The sequence below is a fragment of the Neodiprion pinetum genome, chromosome 5 (genome assembly GCF_021155775.2).
Source record: "Neodiprion pinetum isolate iyNeoPine1 chromosome 5, iyNeoPine1.2, whole genome shotgun sequence".
Taxonomy (NCBI): Eukaryota; Metazoa; Arthropoda; class Insecta; order Hymenoptera; family Diprionidae; genus Neodiprion; species Neodiprion pinetum.
Genome location: NC_060236.1, coordinates 3,824,344 through 3,850,773, shown reverse-complemented (window position 1 = coordinate 3,850,773; position 26,430 = coordinate 3,824,344). Strand labels below are relative to the sequence as shown.

Sequence of the window (26,430 nt, the reverse complement as noted above, 5' to 3'; positions counted from 1 at the left end):
TTTAATAATACGGCGTCGTTCGGTAGGTTTCTTAAGTTTCGCCGCTTAAAAAGTGTGGGGTGCGCAGAAGCACGTGGATTTGTTTGGATAATTGTCACTCGTATTTACGGAGTCCGTGGTGCCCTTCCGGTGAGCCCCGTAGCTAGCGGCGCTACCCTAGGCGAGGGGGGGATAGTGGCGAGGGGTCAAGAGGGGGATACAAAGTGGGGGGAAAGAACAGCAGCAGCAGAACAAGGCCGCCATATTGAATCACTCTCGTTAATTTTTGCGCGAAGGCGGTGTTAATCTTTTACCCCCTTACGGGATAGTCCGAGGTGCGATCGGAGGGTTGATCGAGTGTTTAAAAGGTGTATTAATATCGTATAGTTAAAAGATGTGGAATCGTTCGTGTCGGAGAATCGGAGGAATGTTTAATATCTCGTCGGACATCATGCGGTGAAGTGCGGTGGGTCCCTAGGACGAGTGTGTGGAGAGCGGCTGCTTTGTGTAATCGATTTGTGTGTCAAGCGGTTTACACAAATTTGGACCAACCTTGATTGACCCCCAGGTACGTCCTCGCTTTAACCAGAATGTGGTCATGTTGGGTGTCAAAATACTCGTGAATAAACATCAAGTACACGGGTGTGCTCCGAAATTGTCCAACTGTTGTCGGTGACGAGAAAAATGCGGAAATCTCCGAGCGGCACCGACCTCGTCGTACGCATCGGTTGACCTCGCGATCTTTGAAATCCACATTTACCAAATATCGTCGTGTTGGGTATCAGAATTCACAGAATTTCGCCCACTTTCCATCTGCAACGGTAGAAACGGCACAATGTTTGCCTGTCTTGGACGATTCCTCGTTTTCATGTACGCGATGCTTCCCCAGTAGCAACTTGCCTATTTTTCATTCCTAGCCAAATCTAACGTGCCACTGTAATGAGCCCAATATTATTTCTACCGATCGTTGAACTGTAATCAGATGTATACCTATATTGTACATATGTACACAAGTATAACAGTCGGGTCGGTGTAGTCGTCCCGATACGTAGAAATTCTTCCACGTCGTTAATAATTGACTAGTCGCTTAAATTTCGACGCGACAACACCAAGTACCTATAATAACGGTGCTTGCTTGGCATAGAGTTCTGTGGCTGCAGCATTATTTAACGTATCTCAGGTTTTTTTTTCTTTTCTTTTTATTCCCCCCCCCCCTTCGCCGTATCTCATTACCACGTTCGTAAAGAGGAGAAAAGGAAAGATTAAATTCTTTTCTCAATCCTACAGAAAAATGTACAAGTACGTGAATAAGTAAATAAAAAAATAAAAAAGGCGGGAGTCTCGCCTCGGTTTGTAATAGTAATTCGCATTGTAATATATCCAAAAATACCCTCACATTACAAGGCAATCACAACCCGAGATTTAATTACCCCAGAAATTCTTGCCGAAAATTCACTTCACGGATTCCGACACAAGATTCCAAGAGATAACGAAAATGGCCACGTATGATATCTCGTAGTATACGTACACGACTGTACACACAAGCACAAAACGCACATACATTAATACAAACGTAACTCACGCTTACAAATATATCTACGTATGTATGTATGTACGTCACGCGTATAGATACATGTGCATGCATAAGATTGTCAGTCCCCGAAATAATTACACAATCCTATTACCCAAATCCATCCATGCACGCTTATTATTATCCCTAAGGATAGTCCAACGTGGTTGCAAACAAACGTTGTAGGTATAGTACAATATATAACGATAATATGAAAGTGAACAATATATATTGCATTTGTATTATTATATTCACAGGTTATAAAATATAATACAATGTAACAAGATAGAAAACAATGAAACGATATTAAATTTTTTAAACACGATGATCCTGTGACTTGTAGAGCTAGGTAGCAGCTTGAGGTGGAAATACGGTGCAAATGGGATGTGCTTAGAAGGAAACAGCTTTTTGACTTTACAAAATTTTTTTTTTCACTCATCTCTTCGTCTTCTCTCTTTAACATTTCTTTTTTATATTCCACAAATCTGTATACATAGGTATACACCTACACACACACACACACACACACACACACACACACACACATGTATTATCGTATAACTTGGAGTGAAGATTAGTAGTTTCGTGTGTGTTCCGTTCGGTGCGGGGTGGACGACGACCGGGAGGGCAGGAGGGTCGGAAGGGGACGGGGGGGGAGGAGGGCATTCAGGCAGTGTCGAGGGGGGCTGATGGAGGGGCGAAGTTGAAGGGGCCTGCGGAAAGGGGGGGGGGGGAGACGACGAACGAACGAACGAACGAAGTGAAGGAAGGAAGGAATAAGCGAGCGAGCGAGCGAGCGAACGAACGGAGAAGTAATTAATGTGCGACAGTCCCTCTCGCCCTCCCCCCCCCCCCCTCCCCTTTTCTGCCCGGCGAGTCGTCGTTTCTCTCCTCCCCCCTCCCCCACCCCACGGTTGCCACCCTTTCTGCCCCCCCCATATGCCCCCTGTCCCCTTTGCTTGCTACGGTTAGCTGCCATTGTGTAGAGACGCTACTTCCGAAGGCATCAAATTCAATTCGTGTTAAGGCAAGGAGATGCGATGTCGTTTCGGAAATGAAAATTTTTCTTTCAAGTCACGCCAAAATAACTACCGATATATGTGCATGTTTATAGATTGTTTCTGTTTCTACAATTCGAGATAAGAAGCTGTTGGCGTTGTTGATATGTGATTGTTGATTTTCTAATTACTGTTTAATAACCTTCGCCTTAAACGTGTAACTGTACATTGCATATATACTCGTTATGGAATTGTGCCGGGAACTAAGCCGGGTTCAACTCTCGTAGAGGTTAGAAACACTACGTTCTCAGTACTTGTCTTGCTACGTATCTTCCCAGAACTGACTACCTACTTTACTACCTACCCTACCCTACCCTACCCTACCCTACCCTACCCTACCCTAGCCTACCCACCTAATCCTAGCCATTCCTCCCGTTTGTGCAGTTCGGTAATTTAGCGTTCACAGCGACGCTATTTTCTTTTCTGTTTGATCCTCCATTTTCAAATTTACTTCGTTTACCGGTTTGTTGTCATATCTTCTAATTTATACTAGTCACTTTGTTAATAACCAATACTGCTGTTCTCTACCTCACATCAAACTGCTCAGCATTCTCTTTGAATCTTGCATTTTTATGGCATGTAGTTCACCCATGTATATTTCATTGAATGAGGTATGCTAGAATCCTGAAATGTGGTAATGTTAATCATTCTCGGATTTGTGGAAAGTTACCTAACTTTAACCTCCGTTTAAACAATACCACTTCACAACAGTTCTGTCGAAGACGACATCATCACTGAATCGTGTAATACTTTTTCGTTTCTACGTGATATTTATTCCTTACTTTCCTGTTCATATACCTTGCTTATTCGTACTTTCATTCACGTTAGTCAATTTTTACCAGCGCTGTCGAACATTTGCAAAAATTTTTCTTCGATTACCTTTTAGTTGAATCCATGCTATTACCCAATTGTTGAGATAAATTGTTCCGTCTATATGCAATGACTAATTAGCATTGCGTTATTACAGGGTCGTAGCACTGGGGAGGATGGAGGCCATGGATTTGGACGGGGATACTGTGGTTGACCTTAGCGTCGGGTAAGAATTGAACTATGCAATATCCTCCATTGTTGGAGGACAAACTTTTTCTCCAATCTATTTTTGTCGCAAGATATATCATTCATGCTTCTTGGGCATAAATATCCAGATCTCGTCAGCGATAGAGCTCACATTGTTCATTGAAATTATAGCCTCACGTTCTCTTGTAATTGAACGTATTTATTTTAAACATATTTAGCACTCGATATAAGTATTCTAAGTTTTATAATAATTACAATTTTCTTGTGCGTTACATCAACAATACATTGAAGAATATTCCTTGCCATTTATCGATGTCGTATTGATAATATTAATGATAAATATGATATAGTTCTCAGAATTTCGCACTGAAGAAGGCAAAATAAAACAAATGCTATTGTTTAACTTCATTTGAACATCACAGTTATGTAAAAGAACCTGTTTGTTATCAGAAATGACCGTAAAACAGTCTTATCAATACAGGCATTTATTCCCCTCGTATAAAATTGCTGCGTTAGGAACTGCACGTATCTTTCATGGTTACAATAGTTTGGCAGGCTCAGTCTTCACTGTTTTTTTTTTTTTCCTTCCTTTTTCAAATATCATAAGGCTTATCATGTATACGCGTACGTAGATTGGAACTATATTTATAATTGTCGCTTCTGTCATGTATGAGAACTGCGGTTAGCATGGGTTAGATCACTCGATGATAATATTATTATATATCATATTTGAATGTAAATTTATACAAATTTCCCTGCAACACCAACTTTATGGAATAATTGCAATTTTCTTGTAGCAGTAGCAGTAGAAGAGACTCCCCGTCCGTCCCTTCCAATTCCGCGGACTTCGTTGTACCACTGGATTTAGGTGCTCATTTTTTGGCTAGTCCTGGATTAGAAAATAATGTGCCAGAGGCTAGAAATATACAAAATGCCACACGAGGTATACTCGGGGCCAAGTCAGGCGAGGATAGAAGACCTCGGCGCAACTTGAGACCCAGAACGGAACGAAGCTATGCTGAAAGTCCCGACGAGCCAAGAATGAATGGTTACGTAAACGGAAATGCATCAGATAGCGAGGAAGGTAATACGATTAATTTACAATGTTATTCCCTAGCACTAAAAAACTGATTCTATTATTACGAGAACAAATTGACAACAATTGTAACAGCGGTCGATCGCAATTTCTTTGAATGCATTATACCTACCAGCATGAGGAAATAAATGAATAACTATTCAAAACTATTTACTTGCAGGAGAAATGCCGCCGTTGTTACCAATCAAGGAATTAAGTTCGGACGAATTAGCGGAGCGTGAAAGAAATCTTAGGAAACTAAGAGAAGATCTGAGATCTGAAGAAATGAAATTAGTATTGCTTAAAAAGTTGAGACAGTCGCAGCAGCTCAAAGAAAATATTGCGGCTGTTCCAAAAGTACCCAGTAAATTACCACCGCCAGTAACAGTACAACCAGTGGCGCACAGGTAAGCAAATTTATTGTAAAATTTTTATAAAATTGAAACATTTCTCACGTCAGCAAATTTTGGTTTACCTTAAGCCAAATGTTTGCATTTGTTGTTTTCTCACCTGTTCACATTTGCGATCTTCAAAAGAAGGAGAGTTTAAAAGATAAATTGACCGTATTTTTTTCCCCTCAATGTTATAGTCATAGGACCAGCAAAGCGCCACCGCCGTTTTTAAAAGGCCAACCTCCTCCCAGCAGAAATAGTAACAGTTTACACGGGCCACCTCCTGGTATACTGCTTCCACCAATGACTGTTAGAAGTGCTACTTCTAGTACCGGTATGCCACCAAATATGGTAATACCACAACCACCTCATCCCAGAGGTAGACCTTCGAGCGTAGCCACCAATGTTCCAAGTTATCACGCCCCAGCTGATAGAACTGAAAGATCTACCAAAGATCCAACACCTGCAATCGCTCATCAGGTTAGTCGTACTTTTGGTCAGCCTTTTAAGAATTATCGAAAATAATTCAGGCCCTCTCATGAAAGACTTGTGCAACATATAAAACAATTTCACGTTTGTTTTTTGTTTTTTTTTTTTGTTTTTTTTCAAACTGTCTTTTGATTCATGTGAAGAAGAAAAGAACTGAACAATTCGGATTAACGTAAAAGCGCAAAATTTAGAGACTCTGAAATTGCCACAAAAATGTTTAGTAGTACAGTGTCTTAGTTAAACGTAATACTCAAAAAATTGAATCAAAGGCCTAGAATGTTGAACATCGAAAGATTCTTGAATAGGGTGATAAGTGTGATGAACATTTTCTTTGTATTATCATTACAAAGCAGCTTATTGGAACTCAGGAAAACAAACCCAGCACATCGATAAGCACCCCTGCGCTTCCTGAGCAGGTATTCTTACATATCGAGATTTAAACAGCATCTGTGTTTCTGTGCAAAAGCTACGTTATTCAAATGAATTAGTATGTAGTATGAAGATTGTACTTGATTCATTATTATGGTATTTGACACTGAGCCATTGGTAGCTAAAAAAGCTTTCTCTGTATTTCTTATGCGTTTTTAATTATTCTCTTGAATTATGTTTGAAATAGGAAAGGACACGAGAAGATAATCAGACACCTGCGCAGCGTCAGGCAGCGGCGAAGTTAGCTCTTCGTAAGCAACTAGAAAAGACCCTGCTTCAAATTCCACCACCAAAGCCGCCGCCACCAGAAATGCATTTTGTACCGAATCCTTCCAATACGGAGTTCATTTATCTCGTTGGATTGGAACATGTTGTAGATTTTATAACGAAAGAACCTGCTACACCTCCGCCTCCCGAACCATTCGAGTGTACTCAATGCAGAACAGATTTCACCCCCGTTTGGAAATGGGAAAAGTCAGGTCCCGGTGGTAAAAAAGAAGGTCCACGCGGACAACACGCTACCTTTCAACGACCTCCTGCTGGTCGTGATCCTAGAGTTATATGCGAACATTGTGTAACTACTAATGTCAAAAAGGCCCTCAAAGCTGAACACACTAATCGGTTAGTAGATTTTGCGATCAAGAGTGAAATTGAATGACTAATTATATGTTGCTGAACATAAACACTCTTCTGTTGTTTTTCTATTCTATGAACAGGTTAAAAACAGCATTTGTAAAAGCACTACAGCAGGAACAGGAAATAGAACAGAGACTGGCACAGGCAGCATGTCCGAGTCCTGATCCTCCTCCTCCAAAGCCAGTCCCAAAAGCATCGACGCCCACAAGGAGAGTGGCTACTCCTCCAGCACCTCAGCAAGTTGCACAAGTCCCAGCACCTGCGCCTACACCTCCGGCGCCAAAACTTCAAGATCATACGCTGGCCAAACTCGCAGAGAGTGGAAAATTCAGTCCGCATCACGCAGCTGCTGCGGCTGCATTCCATCAACAGTTTCTTAGAGGTGATTTTTAATATTAATTTTTCATTTTATCAATCTCCTCTCCATTTAACTCATCGAGATATGTTGCTTTCTACGTGACATTTAACACTGAAAATAAATATATATGTATATTTTTTTTTTGAAAAATATTAAAACTGTTATGTTTCAGATTGTTTGTATTCTGTGGCGATTTTTTGAATGAATTCAATACTTCTCAATGTTCCTTAATTTGGAAGATGGACAATTGTTTCCGTTTCATTCTGGTTCTAACGAGACCTTTTGTTTTCTGCAGAACTGACGAAAAATTCAGTACCTGGACTCCCACCTCAACAGCCATTGCCGGCACATGTATTACCGGCGTTCAATCCGATTTTGTACCCGTATCAGCTTGCCATGGCACAAGCGACCAGTGGAAAGGGCCTTGTTGAGCTTCAAAGACAGGCAGCTGATATTCACCGTCAATATTTACTGGACATGATACCATCTCAGGCATCTCAGGCTCAAAGTAGTCAGGCTCCGCCGAGGGCTCACCCGCACAACTGGAAGACGTAACCGAACGCTCGTAAACGCAGTCAGTGAAAATTAAAATTGGAATAAAAAAGATTTGAAAATTTGAAGAAAAAAAATATAAAATTTTTTAATGAAAATAAATAGTATAATATAAAGGGGGTTTACAAATAAAACAAGCAAATGAAAATCGAGTAAATGAAATATTATGGGAATAAAAACTCTGATGAATGATGATAATTAAACGCTGTACGCGATTTTCTTTTAAAGTGAAAAGATTCAACTGCATCGTACAAATATTATAGTCAATACTGAATATTGATAATCGACATTGCAGTGTTTTCATTAAAATATAATTCAATTAAATAATTAATTCAATGGATTTCAATGTATCGTTAAACATGGAAAATGTTACTGTTGCTAATGATGAATGAATAATGATTGAAAAATAAACAACATATAATGATACGAGAAACGATAACAAACAAACATGCCGTTTGAAGGCAAACAATGATAAATTGATGAATGTTTTCTCATTTGATATGAATATATGTCTGTTTTTATTTATTTTAATATGGATTATCGTCAATAACCAAAAAAAAAAAGTGAAAAAATGAATGGAATCAGTGAATCTGACCGTTTTAGCGTTACGTTGACAGTTTGCTGTCAATAGGTAAACATAAAAACGATCCAGTAGTTATCGTTATTGATTCGATTGTTGTATCTATGAAAAAATTATCTTTTTAAATCCAGTTCAAACGTATCGTTATTCATGCAATCAATATTGAATATTGATATTTATCTTTTTTCATGTTAAATAACGGCGAGCGGTACAAGCACATGGACCGAAACGTATATACACATAAACACGAGTATGATACAATTGAATGAAAAATAGTTAACATATTGTAGTCTAAGAATGAATCGGAATTTTAAAACAATAAGAATGTTGAAAATCGCATTGGTTACGTGATTAAAAGAAATTGTCCAAATTTTTCTTGTTCTTCTTTACAACTTTAATAGGCGTGCGATCGTAATTCTTTAATTTGTACGTCGTAAAATATAAAATACTGGCCTCGAACGTTATAAGACGCGTACCGTACGCGAATCAAGACTTTTGATAAGCACAATGGCTCACCTTTTTTTTTCTTCTTTCTCTTTTCTTTTCCCTAACCTAAAGCAACAAATTTAAGGAACAAGAAACTGAACTGTAAAAAAAAATCAACTAATCGTGAAAAAAATAAGATCTAATAACCGAAGGTCGAGAAGTGCGTAATGTAAGCACGTGAGTGAATATATAAAAGTAATAATAATTGATATAGACATAACGAACATTTGTAAAGGTCTTAAGGCAGTAATAAGTGTTATATAATAATTAAAAATGGAAAAATGAAACGTAAAAAAGAAAAAAAAACAACAATCGAGTAACTGAATTATATATATATATATATGTGTATGTATATATATATATATTTAAAAAAAAAATCTTTCTAGACTTTTAGGATTAAGACAGTCTTGGTCGCTGGTTTCAGTTACGTCAGCGGCGGTACCTGTACTCTGTGTATATCTGTTTCCTTTCATCTTTTCAAACTAAGTGACCATTTGTAAAAACAAAACTGGACTTGAATTTCTAGTAGCTAAAATTTTTTTCATCATTTCGTAAAGGCCAGGGACCTTTTACGGATTTATTCAAGTGATCATCTTCCGTTGGAGGAAGAGAGAAAAATAAAAATAAAAAAAATAAAACTTTTGTTCAAAAGTGACAATATAACTCGCGCGCGTGCACAAAATAAGCAATTTGAAAATTAATTCCTAAATAAATTATTACACATATGATCCCGGAAGAAATTGCCGGTGATACTTGCTTATGTTTTTCATCTAAATAATACGAAGAATGAAGGGAAAAAATTATCAGTTTGGTTAGACTGGAGTTTTAATATTTTATTAAAGACATTTTTATACCATAAGTCCTAGTTCCGTCTATGCATGCAAATTAACCCTAATCAAATTTATTTAAACTATATTGTACCTGTATTAGATTGAAAAAGGCGCCGGCATTTTCTTCCCCATCACATTCTTGGCCTTGATTTCATTAAAATTTCGTAAACACCTTTTGTGTTTATTAAGATAATAGCCGTTCATATGTCCGATTCACTAAATAAATATACCTACTATAGTCCCGATATTTCTCGGTATATAATAAAATAAATAAAATAGCGTAATCGTCCCTCTTTGTAATACACGAATAGAACTTCGAACTCATAAATTAAATAATATACACCATAATCTATGGATCGCATAATAGATAAAAGATCTCTGTGTTTTGTATAATAAAGCGACATGTTGAGATTTTTTTCTTATTATTATTAACATTTTTAATTATCATTCTTATTATTTTTCTCATTTATTTCTCATTCGTATTTGATTCGGATAAGAACAAAAATCAACGGTCTTTAAAGAAGAAAAATGTTAAACGTAATTCTTGAGGATATTGCTCACTTTTTTATAAACGTTCGTGTGCTTCTGTCAATCCTATTTTTTCTATGGAAAAAAATTAGCTTAAGATTTTTCAAAGTTTTGAGTGCCCTTAGACGATCAGATCGAATTTATTCGATTTTTAATAGATTTCTGTTTCTACTATCTCTGGTTTGTTTTCTGTTGAGAAATTTGTTTCCAATCAAGCTAAACTTATTAAGCGTGGAGTCGATACTCATATTATTATTAGATTTGTTTTCTCTTTGCTAACGGAAATTTGTATTTACCAATTTTTTCAAAAATTCTGACAAACAAAAATTAAAGAGTAACTAAATTCAATGAATCATGTAGGTATACTCTGTACATGACAACTCTATCGTTTGATATCTATTTCTTTGTCCTTTGGGTCTGTATGGTGCTAAACCTGCTATGGCTGGACAATTTTTACTTAGCAATGCCAAAATTGATTGTTTGAAGAGACGGTTTAGTAAAATTTGATAAAATTTATGCATGATAAGCAATGAACTATAATAATAGATAATAATCTAGGTCTATAATACAAAGCAGTTAAGTGAACAGATCCCAAAGGACCGACCTTTTTTAGTGTTTAATGTGCCTCCGTTATCGTTGACATACGAAATCCAGTCGGTGCTAAGTTAAAACTTTATGTGTTATATTTACGGTATAAAAGTTTTGAATAATAGCGACGAAATTCAAATTCCGTTAGAGATTACTTGGACAAAGAATAATTACATCTGACTGCAATCTATGTTTTGACCGTGACGCGTTTCGTATATTATCGCCACGAACCCCCTCCCCCCAACCAATAGAATTAGTAAAAAGTTTATTAATGAACTATTACGAAAGGTAAATAAATAAAGCTTGTCAATGATTGTATTTAAACATTGGTATTTATTTATAATCTTTCTATTGTACATGTATACTATTATTATTATTATTATCATTAATATTATTATCATTAATATTATTATCATTAATATTATTATCATTAATATTATTATATATTATATCAATTATTACTTGCATATTTATTAAACAAGGTTTATTATTTACATTTTTTCAATACGACGTAAGCTACATTCTCTTACTGACTACTGGTAATATCAGCAATTTTGCGTCCTTGTCATGTCCTTAGTTTGTTGATTAGTTCAGTATCTATCTCGATAGATTTTCAAAACTCATGGATAAATGATGATGGTTAGACATCTTATTTCAAATTTGTTCACGTTAGTAAAACTTATCCTTATATAAATTTTTATTTCTTCAAATCTTATTCAATTATACCATTAATTTCCTACAGATAATTAGCCTTGCTTTGAAAAGAGATAATATTTCGATCCTCTGGCTCAATGTTACACTATTTCCTATCAGGTAATACCGATCAAGTTAGAAAACCAGTTTAACCAGTGTATCTTATATTCGCCAATTCAGGAAATATGTAGCAAAGTGGTTGTGAGTTAAACACAAGTTATGCAATAACACCATGGGCCTTAAATATCGCAAGGAATTTTCTGCTCCTACTGACTTTGAAATCCTAAATTGTAACTGCAGGTTTTTCAAACAATCCAATATTCGATTGTAATACCATTTTTTAATACTAAGTTTATTTCTCCTTCTCTTCGTTAGACCGATTTGTACATTTTTTGAAGTGTTTGGCACAAAATGGGTACAGCGTTGGATGATCACACGTTCTACATGCCGCTGCCAGATGAGAACAGCATCTCAAACCTTGACGACAACACGGAGCCCACATTTGAGGACCAGCAAGTGCGCAATTGTTGCAATAACAGTCTCCTGGGAACAAGACAAATAGGATGAACTCTACAATCCGAAAAAACCAACATCGCGTTTAGACAGTGCAGTGAATCACTTTTATTATCTACTGGTTTAATGTCACACAAACAATTTATCTTCTTACAATTAGTAAGCGCTGTTGAGAATCTATATCTAAATATTGACGAAGACTTGCATACTTTCTAACAGTCATAGCTTAAACGCTGCAGCAGTTTGTATCCAACCCGTTTGTAGAAATCTAGTGTTAGCAATTGGCACATTTGGTTGATGTTTTTTTTTATTTTATTTTTTTTTGTTCACAAAGTAGGGTGAATTTGAGTTTCTGTTTACCACGGCATTCTAAAACTCGTCATATGATACATTAATATGCTGAATTTCACTTCGTCGACATTTTCTCTAAGAATTACATACATTTTCAATATTTTTTTTAATGCCCCCTACATTCTGGGTTACACCTAATATGTTATGGGCGTGAGTTCTGAACTACAAGAGAATGAATTTTTATAATTAGAAATAAATGTTTTCTCAGTTATTAGAAGAAATTACTGAAAACGAAACTGCCTTAATATTTTTACATTTAATGATGCAGAGCAAAAAAGAAAACTGAAAAAAAAAGTGGTACACTCTACAGCATTAATTAAGCTGCGTCGAGTGCATAGGACATTTTCTTCCGTATCGCATATCTTCATTTTTGCTATGTGACGTACGTATGTATGTAATTCCATACTCTATTTTTGTCACTCTCGTGATCAATGATATACACTTGTATGTACATAACATACACGGGAGTGGCTATTGTCAAGGTCATCGTAATACTGTATTGTCAACCCGGCAACTTATAGAATGCAACAATTCATACAACAGGTAACAAAATTGCCGACTGCCTGCACGGGGACTGAATTCAAGAACCGTGAAGATTTAATCATAGCTATTCAATAATTTACGTAATTTAGCATTTTTTCTTTCTTTTCTCTTTTATCCGTTCTCTGTGCATTCCGTACATACATGCAGTTTTCCCCGACACCTACGACTCTTTTGTCCAAATCGAACAAATAACGCCTAATTTTAACGTACGATATATTCGAGTTAAAATTAATTTTGCTCGAAGAAAATTCATGTGATTCAAACTCGAGCCACAGATTTTTAAACTATTCAATTATCGTCTTACCGTGGGGACAATCTACGGATTTTCGAGCCTCGGCTCTTCGACACTCCAAACCATCATCACCTTTTGGACAAGACGTTGAGCTCTCCTCGATCGAATTCTCCCCCAGAAGCGTGTCGATCTGTAAGCAGATTCATTTGAAATGATAGCGTAGGCGAAAGTATTAATTTCGATCACATTTACAGATCTATAACAACACAAATTTTCATTCCTCAAATTGGCTTTAAATATTTTTTATGACAATCGTTTGCAGAGTTATGAGAAATGTATCGTTTTTAATTGCAGACATTTCGAAATTCTTCTTTACCTGTTTAAATGCTCCTGGTTTCGAGAACATTTTAACTAATTTTGCAAGTGCGATATTACCCGCGTTTTCTTCAGAGTTTTTTTCCACTAGCGAATTTGAAACTGGTAGAGTAATCACGAGCAGACACGATACGGCAATAATATAAATACGAAGAACCATTTTTGAGCACTTGAAAAATCCCGGTCTCGTTCGATTTGTTCGCGCGTCAATTCGCTACCGAATTCAATCTCAACTGTCGACTGCGCGGCGCGATCTCTGGCAATTTAAAAGTCCGCAAACTCTAGTTTTGTCACGATCTCCGTCGAGTGTGAGTCGCATAGGTATGTATATGTATAATTCCCATCGGGAGCACAGGACATTTCACTTTATGCGCGGTGGGGGAAGAAATTATACTGTTTGCTTAGGTATACGTCCTACAGTTAGCAAATTCCTTCGTTTAATATGTTACACACGCGATGTTCCACCTGTTGAAGTCCAGTCTAATTCCAGAAAAAGGAAACGCCAATTTATAAGGCTGAAAAATTTCAATTTCTACAGAACTCAAACAATTCAAAACTATCTTTCCGACTTTTCGCATATCTCGAAAGATCTAAATCGATCAATTCTATTTCGTTTACTGGGTAGTGTGTTTGGTCCGAAGACCTTATATCCACAGAATTAGTCATCGGACATATCCGTTTGTACCAAATACGTCATGCAATATCTATCTCTACTCTCTAGGGTAACGTATCATTTTTTTTTCTTGTGTCGGTATGATCAATACAACCTTCAGTTGTTATGCATTATTCATTGATATAGATCCTTAAACTTGTAGAATGACGTAATATCAAGATTTGAGTTCATGCCCGTTAAAATATTCTAGCAGCGTAGATTTAGCAATTGCTCACACTCCTATAATTTATTATCGGTGTCGACAATAATTTAACAAAAAGTCCATTCAAACTGTCCACCTATATTTAGCATTCTAATTTTGAACTAGAAAATTTATTTTCAGTACATGGCTTATTCACAGTGCTTTTAGAATAAACAGTTGTAATCTGTAATTTAATGATGCAAACGCTATTACGCGTGTCTGTGACATTTTTTTTTCTTGTTGGTTTCTTCCACTCATCTTAAGTCTACAATAAATGACTTTCGTGTGTATATTATATACAGATATTATTCAACTTTTTATCCGATGCTAATTGTCAGTATATTAGTACGTGTTACATTACGTTTCGTGAATTCAAAAGTAACCAAATCTTTGATGAATAAATTTTGACAATTTTCATCACTCTAATGTTCCTACATCTGATGATGGAATAAAAAAAGCCAAGTGAACCGCTTAGATTATTGTTCTTCGGGTGCGTTCCGAAATTAACTCCCAGTGCTGTCAACTATCTTTTATCTCTTTTGCGTTGCCGAGTTTGTGAATAGCTCCGTCTCTACCTAGGAAGTTTTTAGCACTCACAGCCACTTTCGAAACGCACCCTTAATCGATGCAATATGTATTCAAAAAAACGCCGTTCCCGCACCTGTAAGCCAAAATTCATATCGTCCCACGATGCGTAAAATAGTGCGATTACACGGCGCTTTTATTCCGGTTTTACTATGGCCGACATAGTAGTACCGGATTTAAAAATGCGTGTAAATCCATTATATCTGGTGTAATGCGCCATTTACACGTATTTTCAAATTCGGTATCACTACGTCGGTCATAGTAAAACCGGAATAACAGCCTCCGTGTATACGTACTCATTGGCGCAGCGTAGTAACATAATTCACTGGAGCCAATGAAAACAAGGTCTGATTTTCGGGCTAGGCGAAGTCGCACAATGAAAACACCCCTAAATTTAGTCTGCATGACGTCGCATAATAACATGTTTTGATTACTTTGCGCGCGGAATTATCGATTATTTCTTGCGCCACAATACGCGTGTGTCTCATATTTTCGTTACAACAGGCAAAAGTACACATTAACACTTGGTGTAGATATTTCTAAGCTTATCTGGATTGTTGTGTATAAACTTGTTTTTCTTATCCAATTCTTACGCCGAAAGATATGTGAACGAATTTCTTTGTGAGCATGTGTGCGTGTGTATGTATATCGCTGCGTAAAGTATCATTGACGATTTACTTAATTTCGTAATATCATTGAACTTGTGACTCTTGTGACCACTTGTAACCGGGCTACCGACGGGGAGACATTTGCATTACTTCGTTGTTCCACGAAGTCGAAGTACCAACGGAACACATACCGTTTATTAGATTAATATTTCCATTAATATGAGTTTTGACTGGACAAGCATTGGCGATCAAGTGTCATTGCTTCACCTGGAAATGAATTATCCATTGTACGAAGAATACACCATTGAACAGTTGAAAATAGACCTTGAAATTGTAAGTAAAGTAGACTTTTGATCGTTGCGCTCAATGCGCGTCGCTGTTGTTGATAAATTAAGAGAAGTGTACCTTCTAATTTTCAGGGCCCGGGGAGGAATCGGGTTTACGATGTAGAATGTGACTACAATAGTTACGAATGGTGAATTATTTCGTCTAGTTTCTCTTCATTTTTGTTATTGTCCTTATATTCGTCTTATCTCTCAGATGTATTTGATTGGTTACAGATAGCTAAATGACTTTGTCTTTTTTAACAGGGTCACACGGTTCAAGTATTTACTAGAGAAGCGGCGACGGGTTTTGACCAAGATGTTTGCGATGGGAAATAATCCAAATGGCGTAGACACGCTCATTGAATATTGCGATTACTATAAAAATCAAGCTGAGGATGATTCCCTCTCTAGTAAGAGCGCAGAATCCATTTAAAAAAAATTTATCCGATCGACTTTTATCAACGATTAAAGGTATTAATAATTTTTTAATCTCTAACAGAGACAAAATTCAACGTACCATTTATACTTGGTTTGGCATTCAGATTGTTGTGTAAAAATGACGATGCGACTGCAAAAATGGTCAACTATGTTTGGGCCATACACTGCGTCGATATCAGGTATCACTTTTCAAGCTATTTCACTTTTTCAATAAGCATGTCATATATTTCTTATTTTTTTTTTTTTTTGTAAAGTTTTCTAATCTGTAATTTACCATCTCTTCTAGGTGTTCCACTGTCGAGTTTCATAGACAATACAATTCTTTCCCTCCAAATGGTGAGCATCGGCTGTTTTCGATATTTCTTTTTCTTGTATTTCTAATGTAATTATTGATACTCAATGATTTTCCGTCAAAGTGTTGTAAGTAATAGTTGATTTGTAAAATCTCATGTAATGCAATGTGTCAATTTCAGGTGCAGCTATGGTTGTTATGGCAGATGCCGATTTGAGTGCCGCAATTCTTGCCTACATCAGATCACGCAATTCTGCCTTTGAAATATCCAGAGTTCTTGTTCAAGAACCAATTGCAGAAGAATTATTGAACACAGCTCAGAACTATAGGTGTAAAATTGAAGTGCTGTCCGATTCATTCGTATTTCGCAATGCTGCAGAAGCTTTGGAAAATTTGCACGGCACAAAACAATATGAAGTAATTTCTATATGGTCTGAGAATATCATCGCGGCTAAAAAATTTGCTGCAGATTCAGGGGTACAATTAGAATTTACAATGACACTTCAGTCAATGATTTTATCTTTACACGCTTTACATCATGCGATCACATATGTTCCAGATTTGCACAATTTGGATAAACGCACATGGAGACCTTCATCCCGGTATTGAATCCCTTACATATTACGTAAGACCCTTCGTCGATTGTTTTGAACATTATAACTTCAAAATTGAAAATGAATCGCCTGTTGATGATACTAAACCTGCAAAGACTTTCGACCTCTTTTATGGCGGTAAATGGCAAACTCCTACTGAAGGGAAATATTGGACCAACCATGACAAAATCTCTTATGCTGAAGCTACAAGGTAACAGAATTGCATTTTATTAGGAAATTTATATGTTTTATCGTGCGAAAATTTATATTTTCAGAAAAGATCTTCAGAAATGTGTAAACGTTGCATATCAAGCATTTAAAATCTGGCGTTCAACCAAAATAAGCAAGAGAGCACAAACTCTCAAATGTTTTGCAAAGAGACTTGAAGCAAATGGGTGAGTTCCTGATGTTTACCAACTCTGAAAATAAGTAATTATATCGAGCGCTAATTAACAGTATAAATTTTTTTCCAGGGAATCGAAATGTGCTGATCTGATTATAAAATTGGTTGATCTACCCATGGTACATGGAACTTCATTTTCGGTAGTAAAAGACGGTGAGGCCGAAATATCAAACACACGAGAACCAATTGGAGTTGTTCTTGTTGGCTCAAACGATCAGAATGAACTGTTTGAAAAATTGGTAGTAGCATCTGTGACAGGCAATGCTGTTATAGTTCTGTTAAATAGTAAGAGCAGTGTTTCATTCGCACCGTATTGCGATATGCTAGCAACTTGCGGCTTTCCCGCTGGTGTAATTAACTGTTTATTCACCAATGGTACGACAATGCTAAATTTGAACACCGAATCCATTAAAAAAGTACTTGGAAATCTTAAAGTCGATCTGAAACTCCTGACGTGTTGTGAGATCGACGTTCCTAAAACATTTGGTACGAGATATAACATGTACAAAAAAATGTTCAGCTCCGTAACAAGGGCTAAATCTGTGTGGCTGCAATGTGGGTAAAAACCACTAAAACTTCCATCGTATTATGCTTTTTACAATGAATCCAACAATCCATACGAATCTAACATTTGTACTGTTAATAAAATAAAACGGGACTCATGTGAGGCAGATTTTATTTCTTATCAATTACACACTACGTCAGATGTATTCTAAAGATTTCAAGTTTTGGCGGCTCTTTAGAGTTGTGGAAATATAAAATGTTCCTATACCAATGCCGTAGTTGGGAGATGGGTGAACTGAAACAGTAATTTAGGCAGTGGCGTCTCCACCAGGGAACGATGCGTTTAACGCGAAACATAAATATTACGCAATACAGTGAATTTGAAGCTCGTTAAATGATTTGAAAATAATAAATGTGACCGATAATCGCGTGAACGGTGTCGGGGGATTGATTAGCGTTATTTCGGTAGTGAAAGTGTCGAACGGTGTAAAAACTGGTCGTTTTACAGCCTGGCCGCTCTCGGAGAAATGTCAAAATGGCGTCTTCGCAGGACGCTTGGTACCTTTCGCTGTTGGGTTTAGCCGAAAATTTTCGCACTTCGAGCCCGCCGAATATCAAATCGTGTATTCAGTGTTTGCAGGCCGTTTTTAACTTTAAGCCACCACCACGGGTCGAAGCCAGAACGCATTTACAGCTGGGTAACATCCTACTCACGCACACCAAAAACATTGACCTGGCGCGATCCCACCTCGAACAAGCGGTCAGTTTTCTATTTTATCACATACACTGGACGTGGTTTGATCTGCTTTAACCATTCCCCGATTTTTTGCCGTTCGAAAAAGTTTTATCACTGATTTTTTCGCTGCTCAACAATCCTAACCTGTCTCCAGAATTTTCACGGCACACCCCCTAATTGAACCAGTTAAGGACTGGGGAATCAATCGCTGCAAAACAACTGGCAGCATTCCTAGTTTTAAACTATCTTGCAGATGTTTAAATTGTGCTATGAAATCGAGTCACCACTCAGCCATACATCTTGACACTTATACATTATTCTTGTTTAATTTCAGTGGATGTTGAGTCAAAATATCAATGCCTTTGATGATGTCAAATTTGAAGCAGCTAGTGTTGTTGCCGAACTGTATGACCAGCAGCAACAATCAAGTCTTAGCAAACCGATCTTGAGAAAGGCCATAGAACTCTCACAGCACAATGTTTATTGGCATTGTCGGCTGATTTTTCAGCTTGCTGTAAGTATGACAAGAAATTTGAGTATATGATGTGTATTTTCAATAATATTCACCTCAACTTGATGTTTATCAATATTTTTGCAGCAAATTCATGCTTCCGAAAAAGACCTTGGGGTAGCCGGCAGTTTGCTCGGCGTTGGAGCAGATTATTCTTACATAAGTAACGCGAGCTACACTCGTGTTTTGTTTTTACTGAGTAAAGCGATGGTTTTATTGATAGACAAAAAATTTACGGAGGTACCAGCCGTCCTAAATCAAGCTGGGCCCCTTATCGAGACTTGGCAGGCTAGTCCACACCAAAAAGAATACTTGAAAGTGTATTTCTTGGTGCTTCAAGTTTGTCATTGTCTCATGTCTGGCCAGGTAAAAAGTGTTAAGCCTTGTCTCAAACAGTTACAACAAAGTATACAAACGATAATGTCACCAAGTTGGCCTTCGGACGAAGTAGTCACTGGTTCAAATATCGGAGACATGTTTGTATGGATGCCCAAAGAACACTTGTATGTTTTGGTTTACCTCGTGACTGTTATGCATTCCATGCAGGCCGGTTATATGGATAAAGCTCAAAAATATACTGACAAAGCTCTCACGCAGATTGAAAAACTCAAAAGTAAGTTGAACCTCATTAAAAATGATATAGACAAGTATAAAAGGTTGATCATACTTGCAAATTTTTAAAGAAATAGCTTTTTATTTTAGAATACAAATTCTTCCAAATATGTATTTTTAAGAATTGCTATCTTTGACAAAATTACACTTCGGTGATCTATTTGTGTAATTAATAAAATAAATTTCCCCTCTCATAGTTGTCGACAACAAGCCCATCCTATCTGTATTTCAACTAATGCTATTGGAGCACATTGTTATGTGTCGGCTTGTTATGGGAAACAAAAGTTTAGCCCTTGCAGAGATATCCCAGGCTTGCCAACTTTGCAGGCGGCAACCGCGCCTCTTACAGAGTCATAAACCGCAGTTACATGCTCTGTTAGGACTTTATGCTATGTCAATGAATTGTATGGAGGCGGCAGAGGCACAATTCACAGCTGCACTGAGAGTGAGTAAAAAAACTTAATATTAGTTTGATACTGCTGTTTTAATCATAATTTTGCTTGATTAATTACATTGGCTACCGTTTTGGATAAATTATTTTTTCATGTGATATTATTTTCCCATTTTTAAACAATGTTACAGACATCACAGGAAAGAGAACTATGGACATTTGCAAATTTAAATTTAGCAATAGTTTACCTCAGAACGAAAAGGGATGCTGAATTAGGTGCGCTACTTGAAAGGATAAACCCTGAATCTTTACCTTCACATTCCCACTCTTTACGAGCGGCGGCGTACTACGTTCAAGGACTTCAAGCTTTCTTTGGGGCGCGATATAACGAAGCCAAGTAAGAAATGCATTCTTAATTATCCGAGTTATTAGTCTCAGCAAAAGTGACAGGGACGATAAAATTATTGAAAAAAACGAACATGTCTTATTTCTGTAGAAGATATCTTCGAGAAACTCTGAAAATGGCCAACTCCGAAGATCTCAATCGGTTAACATCGTGCAGCTTAGTTCTATTGGGTCACATATTCCTGTCTCTTGGAAATAGTAGAGAATCCATGAATATGGTAACGCCTGCGATGCAACTGGCTTCCAAAATACCAGATGTACACGTCCAATTATGGGCTAGTGCAATCCTCAAAGGTAAATACAATGTTACATTTTTCTGTGTATTTGAGACGGCATTATCTTTCACCCGTCTCTTTTCTCTGGTTCTATTGTTGACGAAATATTTATTCGATCTCGTTGCAGACCTCTACAGAATATGCGGTGATCCAAATCGTGAAAGTGAAGCGTATCAGACGCATTGCAATTTTTCTCAGATGCTATTAAAGGACCATTTTCAAAGCACCCAAATGGGCGAGCACACGCTAATTCAGTGGACTGAGGGACCTATCCCCCCTCTGCCAAGCAATCCACCTCCATCCACGTCTCAGGGTGTTCTCTAACCAATCCTAAAAAATTGCACGAAATAGCATGCTCGCGCATTTACTTAATAGTTTGATATCATCGTCGGCCACGATTGCTCCCTGGACTTCGACAGTGGCTGTAAAACCTGTTTTTGAGGTACGCATGAATGGCAGTACAATAATTGTGTGAAAATCGAAAATGCCAGACGGACCTAAAACGGGTACAAGAATTAAACGCATGGATGCGAAAATACACTCTGAGAAGAATCAAGATTATATTAGAGATTATTACGAAATAAAAAAACGTACAGAGGAAGTAAACTTGCATCAAATTAGCGTTTAGCAACGCTCTTTATACCATAAACAAATCTAGCCACGTTGATTCTAATGTGTTTATATTTTTTACTTTTTTCCTACATTATGATCCAAAATGTTAGAATCCCACTTGCAACAGTCTTTAAAAATATCTAATATTCAGTAGTGTCAAATTTATGAGGCTCACATCATACAATTGAGGTTTACTTGCATTCATTGCCATCAACTTAAATTCTCTTTTCATATCAAAGTGACTCCTGGTCTGATTAGTCTCTGAAATTATGTTATGCTTGTAATTCATTTTTCATTGATTGATTTGCATTAAGAAAAGGAAAAACAACCAATGTTCAGTTGGTATGAAAAAATTACATTTTTCTCTGCAACTAACTTGATTATCTTGTTACGTGTGCCTGTGCAAAATTTTACCTCAGTTTCCGAACTACTCTTTGCAACCTTGACTATACAATCCCGAGAATGTTGCGGATTAAATTTCAATTGGATGGAAACTCTTTTCTTACTTTCTACGATATATTTACTTAACATTCTTCGGTTGAAAATCAAAACTAATTGAAGGAATAACATGCAGGTATTCGGAAGCAAACAGAAAATGCACTTATCAAAGGCAAGTTGTTATTTTATGGAACAAATTGCTTCACAGAAGTATAAAAAGCAGTGGATGTACAGCAAAGTGTGTGTAATTCGTACAAATTTAACTGAAGGTAATAATTAAAAGAGTAAAAAAGTAATAAGCAAAGGGCTGAAAGGCTAGGGACACTACATACCATGGTGTACAGTAGTGAGTAAAATGATGGTAAAAGAAAAAAAAGTTGTAAGTGACAGAAATACAGGGTATGCCAAAAAAGCGGTTCAAGATATTTTTTCATACATACATATATGTATATATTTATTTAAATATATAAATCATATAAGTTGAAATGCTGAAAACAATAATAATTATCGCGTTTAGTTTTTCTTTTTTGGCACGACCTTGTATAATATTGCTGTTATTATTATCTGTAATAATGATGATAGGCGAAAGAAAAAAACTCGATGATAGGGATCGTAAATTTAATATAAATATTAAAGAAAAGAAGTTATTAAAGAATTAACATGACATATATAGAGCTGCAGGGGCCTTAGCGCTCGGTAACTTGAACCAACGAAAGACATTAGGTCAATATTTCAATCGTTTAAGTTACCCCAGCGTCTTGTACATAATTTAACGATTAAATTTACAAGATACAATGAAGTGAGGAGACGTAAACGTAATAATTTCAAAGAATTATTATTATTATTAATATCGAGTAGTATTTATATAAGCGTGGACTAAGCGCGTTGTGAGGAGAAGAGTGCTGTGTAGAATAAATTGAACAGAGGGCTAAATATGTACTATATATTATATATATATCAAAATCTTATCGTTACTGTCGCACCATACCAAGTTTTTACAATATTCAATCCAAGTTAGCTACTATTTAAGCTGAGTAAATTGCCAATACCGATGTTCTGTGAACAGAAATTTTTTACATTGCGTTGTACTTTGAATGAAATGTTACGAAAGTCGTTCAAAATTAGATTGAGTTTTATTTCTGGAAGACTAAATTAGGCTTCAACAAATTTATTTAATCACATGACCATAATAATTAATCTGTTCTGCATTAAGAATTTTTTCCAACGCTACTCTATCTCCGATTACGCCCCTAGATATGACCGTATGGAATATTAAACTTAAGATAACTACTTCTAAACATCCCGGGAGAGTGCTATTGTACATATACGTTATACATACTAGTATCTACACGAAAGAAAGAGTGAGCGAGAGAAACAGAAATCAATACAAAAATTTGGTAAATGTGAGAAATCCTATATCAAAGAGTTAGGTTTGTTTTATTAGGATGCGTTTGTATATAGATTAAAATAAAACAACAAAAAACAAAAACAAATAAAAAGTACAGAAAACATTCAGAAGTTTTCTGTAATCTCAAATGAAGCCCAGCGACACTTGGATTTAGATTACACATAGGGCGTAGTGTTATAAATATACTAGTGAGTGCATGAGACTGGGAGAGAGAGTCGGGGAAAAATTGTGAAAACCAGAACTCTTAAATTCTTGTACAGGCTGTTTTACCACAAATTGTATGTATTTTTTAAATATTAGAAAAAGGTAACACACTAACTACTCGAAATAGTTCGTTTTATTCTGAGGTATTGAGTCCTTTCCCATTACTTGTTTGAAAATTACGTTTCTGTCCGGAATAACGTGGTGGCTTTGATTCCTAGAAAATGTTTGCATTTTTTGTCTAGCTCTGATATAGAAACCAAAACACGTTAAAAGTATATAAAAATGATAGTTTTAAACACATAAACTATATCTTCATATACTTTGGATTCTGTATTGCAAGGCTCTATCAGATGTTGGCAAAAAAAAATAAAAAATCGCCTATAATCGTGTTGGCAGGGGGTGACATAATCAAAATTGACAAAGATAGCACAATCCGTTCTATTCTACGCAGTGTATTTTACTTTCATATTTTCGATTTGCGTAAATTACTTTTTTTCGCAGCTCACTTCTCGCGTATACAAATATATACTTTCATATTCAATAGAAACCTATTTATTTTTTCAATAAAAACCAATTGTTATTATTCGGTATTAACATATATTATGTATATATTATATATATGTGTGTGTGTGTAATATTTTTATTGTTATATACATTGTTCCGTAACATGACTGAGAATTCACCAATAACGCGTTTTACGACAAAATTTCCATACAAAGAATCTAAACAGAATTAGTAAGTGTTGTTAGAAAACTATCTTGTTATTTTAATCTCATTTTCATCACTTTATTTCATAATAATTTATATACACTAGTGCATTATCTCCTTCATCAACTATCAATTATTTCCATTTCATTTTATTTCATTTACACAAATTACTTTCTGTACCAGACCTGGAGAGACTTCATACGTTTAACTTTTTTCTGTAATTGCAGAATGCCGTACAACAAAGCTTCTGCGGTTGGGGGACATCCTGTGGGTAAAAAGAAATGCAAAAATTTCACAATTAACGATAAATAACAAAACTGTCAACTGGACAATCATCTATTCTTCCATATTTCGTAAGTCTGATTAAACAAATATTGCAATATTACTTCAGTCTAACTTACCAGGTACGTATATGTCAACAGGAATTAATCTGTCGCAGCCTCTGACCACCGAGTAACTGTAGTGATAATATCCGCCACCGTTAGCACAGCTGCCCATAGAAATAACCCAGCGTGGTTCCATCATTTGATCGTAAACTTTTCTCAACGCTGGAGCCATTTTATTTGTTACAGTCCCAGCGACAATCATGACATCAACTTGCCTAGGCGAAGCTCTGAAGACCACACCAAATCTGTCCATATCGTATCGCGGGGCAGCTATGTGCATCATTTCAACGGCACAGCAAGCCAAGCCAAAAGTCATGGGCCACAGCGATCCTTTGCGACCCCAATTCAGCAGGTCGTCCAAACGGGCCACCGCATATTCTGCCCAGTTGCTAGTATCCTGGAATGGACTGTAAGGACGAGGAACTTTCTTAGTTTCCGTCTCCGCCAGTTTGCCGCCATCCTTTACTTGCGCTGCAGTTTCTACAGATCGAACCTGAGTCGCTGCTGGTGCTAACCCATTTTGGCGTGCAAAGGCTGCAAGGCCTTGTTGTACGCTGCCTGTGGGGATTTTTCAATAATGAAGAAAAATAATCGCAAGATGAATTTAATTATAGTCTATGGCGCAGTTAAGATGCGATGCATATATGTATATGTGAAACTCAGTTTTAAGGTTATGTTAGGTAACGTAAGGTGGGCAAAGACCAAAAGTTTTTACTAACCATAATCCAAATCTTACATACGCTAGATCGTTACGTAACGCAACAATGTGGCTTTTTCTTAATCTACCTGTGTCTACTATTGACAAAATTTTAACAACAAAATAATTGAAGTGTTGAGTGGATTGTAGAGGGAGGTCAGACGGTTATGATTAGTTGCGAATAGTTGCAAATAGTTGAAACTCGCGTCGAGAGAAACCTAAGTATATCAGAGAAATATGTACTCGTAGCAGACGACTTTAGTCAAAATATTTTTTGTTATCAACACTTACGATTTAACACAATTGAACGCAACATCGTTTGGCTCGATCGTGCACTGACGTCAGAGCGCTTCTGCTGTCTGCTAAAAACTCGGAGAAAATGTACATCCTTCATCTCACCTCCGCGCAGAGTGCAGCACCGTTGAAATTACTCATGTTGCGCGCAATTTTCTCAAATTCGGGCCAGGTATTCTAACATAAAACAAAGTGATTGTATTCAGTGGCGTGAAAATAATATCATTGTGCGGTAGAGCATGTTTACATTCTATCTTTAATAACATCGCGATCTCGACAAAGATCGGTCTGACGTTGCCGCGAGTGCTTACCGATCTTCGCTGTTCGGTTGTTTCAGTCCTGAACGCGACGTCGAAAAGTGCGGGTGTCGGGTGACGTTGTTCGTCCAAAATTCGCATTAAAATCGTGCTATTACACACTGTTATGCTGAGATGTCGGGATATCGTATACAAGACGGTCTGATGAGGTGGGTAACAATCATGCGTCGGTGTCGAGTCGATTATTGCGAGTGTAAATATTCGGTAATTCAATGTAGTGGCTAGCACTTGACAAAGCAGTCTTTGCGTCAAAAAATATTAAAATTTTCTCTATCACATCACATGTGACAAAACGCTAATTCCGGTTGTGTATTTTGAATAAAGTTCGCACAATGTTGGAGAAAATTCTCCGGAAATAACGGCGTGTGAAACGGACTTTTGGCGCGATCTGTGACATGACAGTGGTGTAAACAATTGAACAATCGCAGTGTCGCCGTCTCAACTAATAACTGCCAACCACAATCGAATATGAAACGTGCAAATTAATTTTTCGATTTGAGTAACGTTCAAGCGGTATTGCAGTGACGAACTTGAGAATGTGTGTGAAATATCTGCGAGA

At 36.8% G+C, this 26,430-nt stretch overlaps 5 protein-coding genes across 16 annotated transcripts; 3 read left to right on the top strand and 2 right to left on the bottom strand.

The window, feature by feature from the left end:
* The first annotated feature begins 217 nt into the window (after positions 1 to 217).
* On the top strand, positions 218 to 9,862 carry simj (simjang). Of its 10 annotated transcripts, none has more exons than XM_046627589.2 (9): positions 218 to 547; positions 3,575 to 3,643; positions 4,425 to 4,708; positions 4,881 to 5,106; positions 5,289 to 5,571; positions 5,931 to 5,996; positions 6,197 to 6,630; positions 6,726 to 7,027; positions 7,299 to 9,862. In XM_046627589.2, the coding sequence occupies exons 2-9, from the start codon at positions 3,594 to 3,596 to the stop codon at positions 7,556 to 7,558; spliced, it is 1,905 nt and encodes a 634-aa protein (XP_046483545.1). In that variant the 5' UTR covers positions 218 to 547; positions 3,575 to 3,593; the 3' UTR covers positions 7,559 to 9,862. The 10 variants fall into 10 exon arrangements, with proteins under 10 accessions (XP_046483545.1, XP_046483544.1, XP_046483541.1 ...); XM_046627588.2 differs by having other exon boundaries at positions 4,422 to 4,708; positions 5,934 to 5,996; XM_046627585.2 differs by having other exon boundaries at positions 4,422 to 4,708.
* Positions 9,863 to 11,016: 1,154 nt separating this feature from the next.
* On the bottom strand, positions 11,017 to 14,935 carry LOC124219684 (uncharacterized). Of its 2 annotated transcripts, none has more exons than XM_069136306.1 (3): positions 14,790 to 14,935; positions 12,972 to 13,089; positions 11,017 to 11,803 (listed from the first exon to the last, which is right to left on the bottom strand). In XM_069136306.1, the coding sequence occupies exons 1-3, from the start codon at positions 14,805 to 14,807 to the stop codon at positions 11,613 to 11,615; spliced, it is 327 nt and encodes a 108-aa protein (XP_068992407.1). In that variant the 5' UTR covers positions 14,808 to 14,935; the 3' UTR covers positions 11,017 to 11,612. The 2 variants fall into 2 exon arrangements, with proteins under 2 accessions (XP_068992407.1, XP_046483584.1); XM_046627628.2 differs by lacking the exon at positions 14,790 to 14,935 and adding an exon at positions 13,276 to 13,883 and having other exon boundaries at positions 11,019 to 11,803.
* A 127-nt stretch (positions 14,936 to 15,062) lies between these two features.
* On the top strand, positions 15,063 to 18,046 carry LOC124219674 (aldehyde dehydrogenase family 16 member A1-like). Of its 2 annotated transcripts, XM_046627594.2 has the most exons (9): positions 15,063 to 15,654; positions 15,741 to 15,796; positions 15,912 to 16,057; positions 16,147 to 16,264; positions 16,372 to 16,421; positions 16,559 to 16,854; positions 16,937 to 17,181; positions 17,246 to 17,365; positions 17,444 to 18,046. In XM_046627594.2, the coding sequence occupies exons 1-9, from the start codon at positions 15,541 to 15,543 to the stop codon at positions 17,934 to 17,936; spliced, it is 1,638 nt and encodes a 545-aa protein (XP_046483550.1). In that variant the 5' UTR covers positions 15,063 to 15,540; the 3' UTR covers positions 17,937 to 18,046. The 2 variants fall into 2 exon arrangements, with proteins under 2 accessions (XP_046483550.1, XP_046483551.1); XM_046627595.2 differs by lacking the exon at positions 15,741 to 15,796 and having other exon boundaries at positions 15,067 to 15,654.
* A 78-nt stretch (positions 18,047 to 18,124) lies between these two features.
* Mau2 (Mau2 sister chromatid cohesion factor) lies at positions 18,125 to 23,593 on the top strand. Its single transcript, XM_046627593.2, has 7 exons — positions 18,125 to 18,637; positions 18,948 to 19,127; positions 19,212 to 19,737; positions 19,934 to 20,181; positions 20,319 to 20,524; positions 20,624 to 20,826; positions 20,935 to 23,593. The coding sequence occupies exons 1-7, from the start codon at positions 18,413 to 18,415 to the stop codon at positions 21,129 to 21,131; spliced, it is 1,785 nt and encodes a 594-aa protein (XP_046483549.1). The 5' UTR covers positions 18,125 to 18,412; the 3' UTR covers positions 21,132 to 23,593.
* LOC124219681 (NADH-quinone oxidoreductase subunit B 2) lies at positions 23,088 to 25,704 on the bottom strand. The gene is made up of 3 exons (XM_046627625.2): positions 25,552 to 25,704; positions 24,579 to 25,121; positions 23,088 to 24,442 (listed from the first exon to the last, which is right to left on the bottom strand). The coding sequence occupies exons 1-3, from the start codon at positions 25,652 to 25,654 to the stop codon at positions 24,345 to 24,347; spliced, it is 744 nt and encodes a 247-aa protein (XP_046483581.1). The 5' UTR covers positions 25,655 to 25,704; the 3' UTR covers positions 23,088 to 24,344.
* Positions 25,705 to 26,430: the final 726 nt, after the last annotated feature.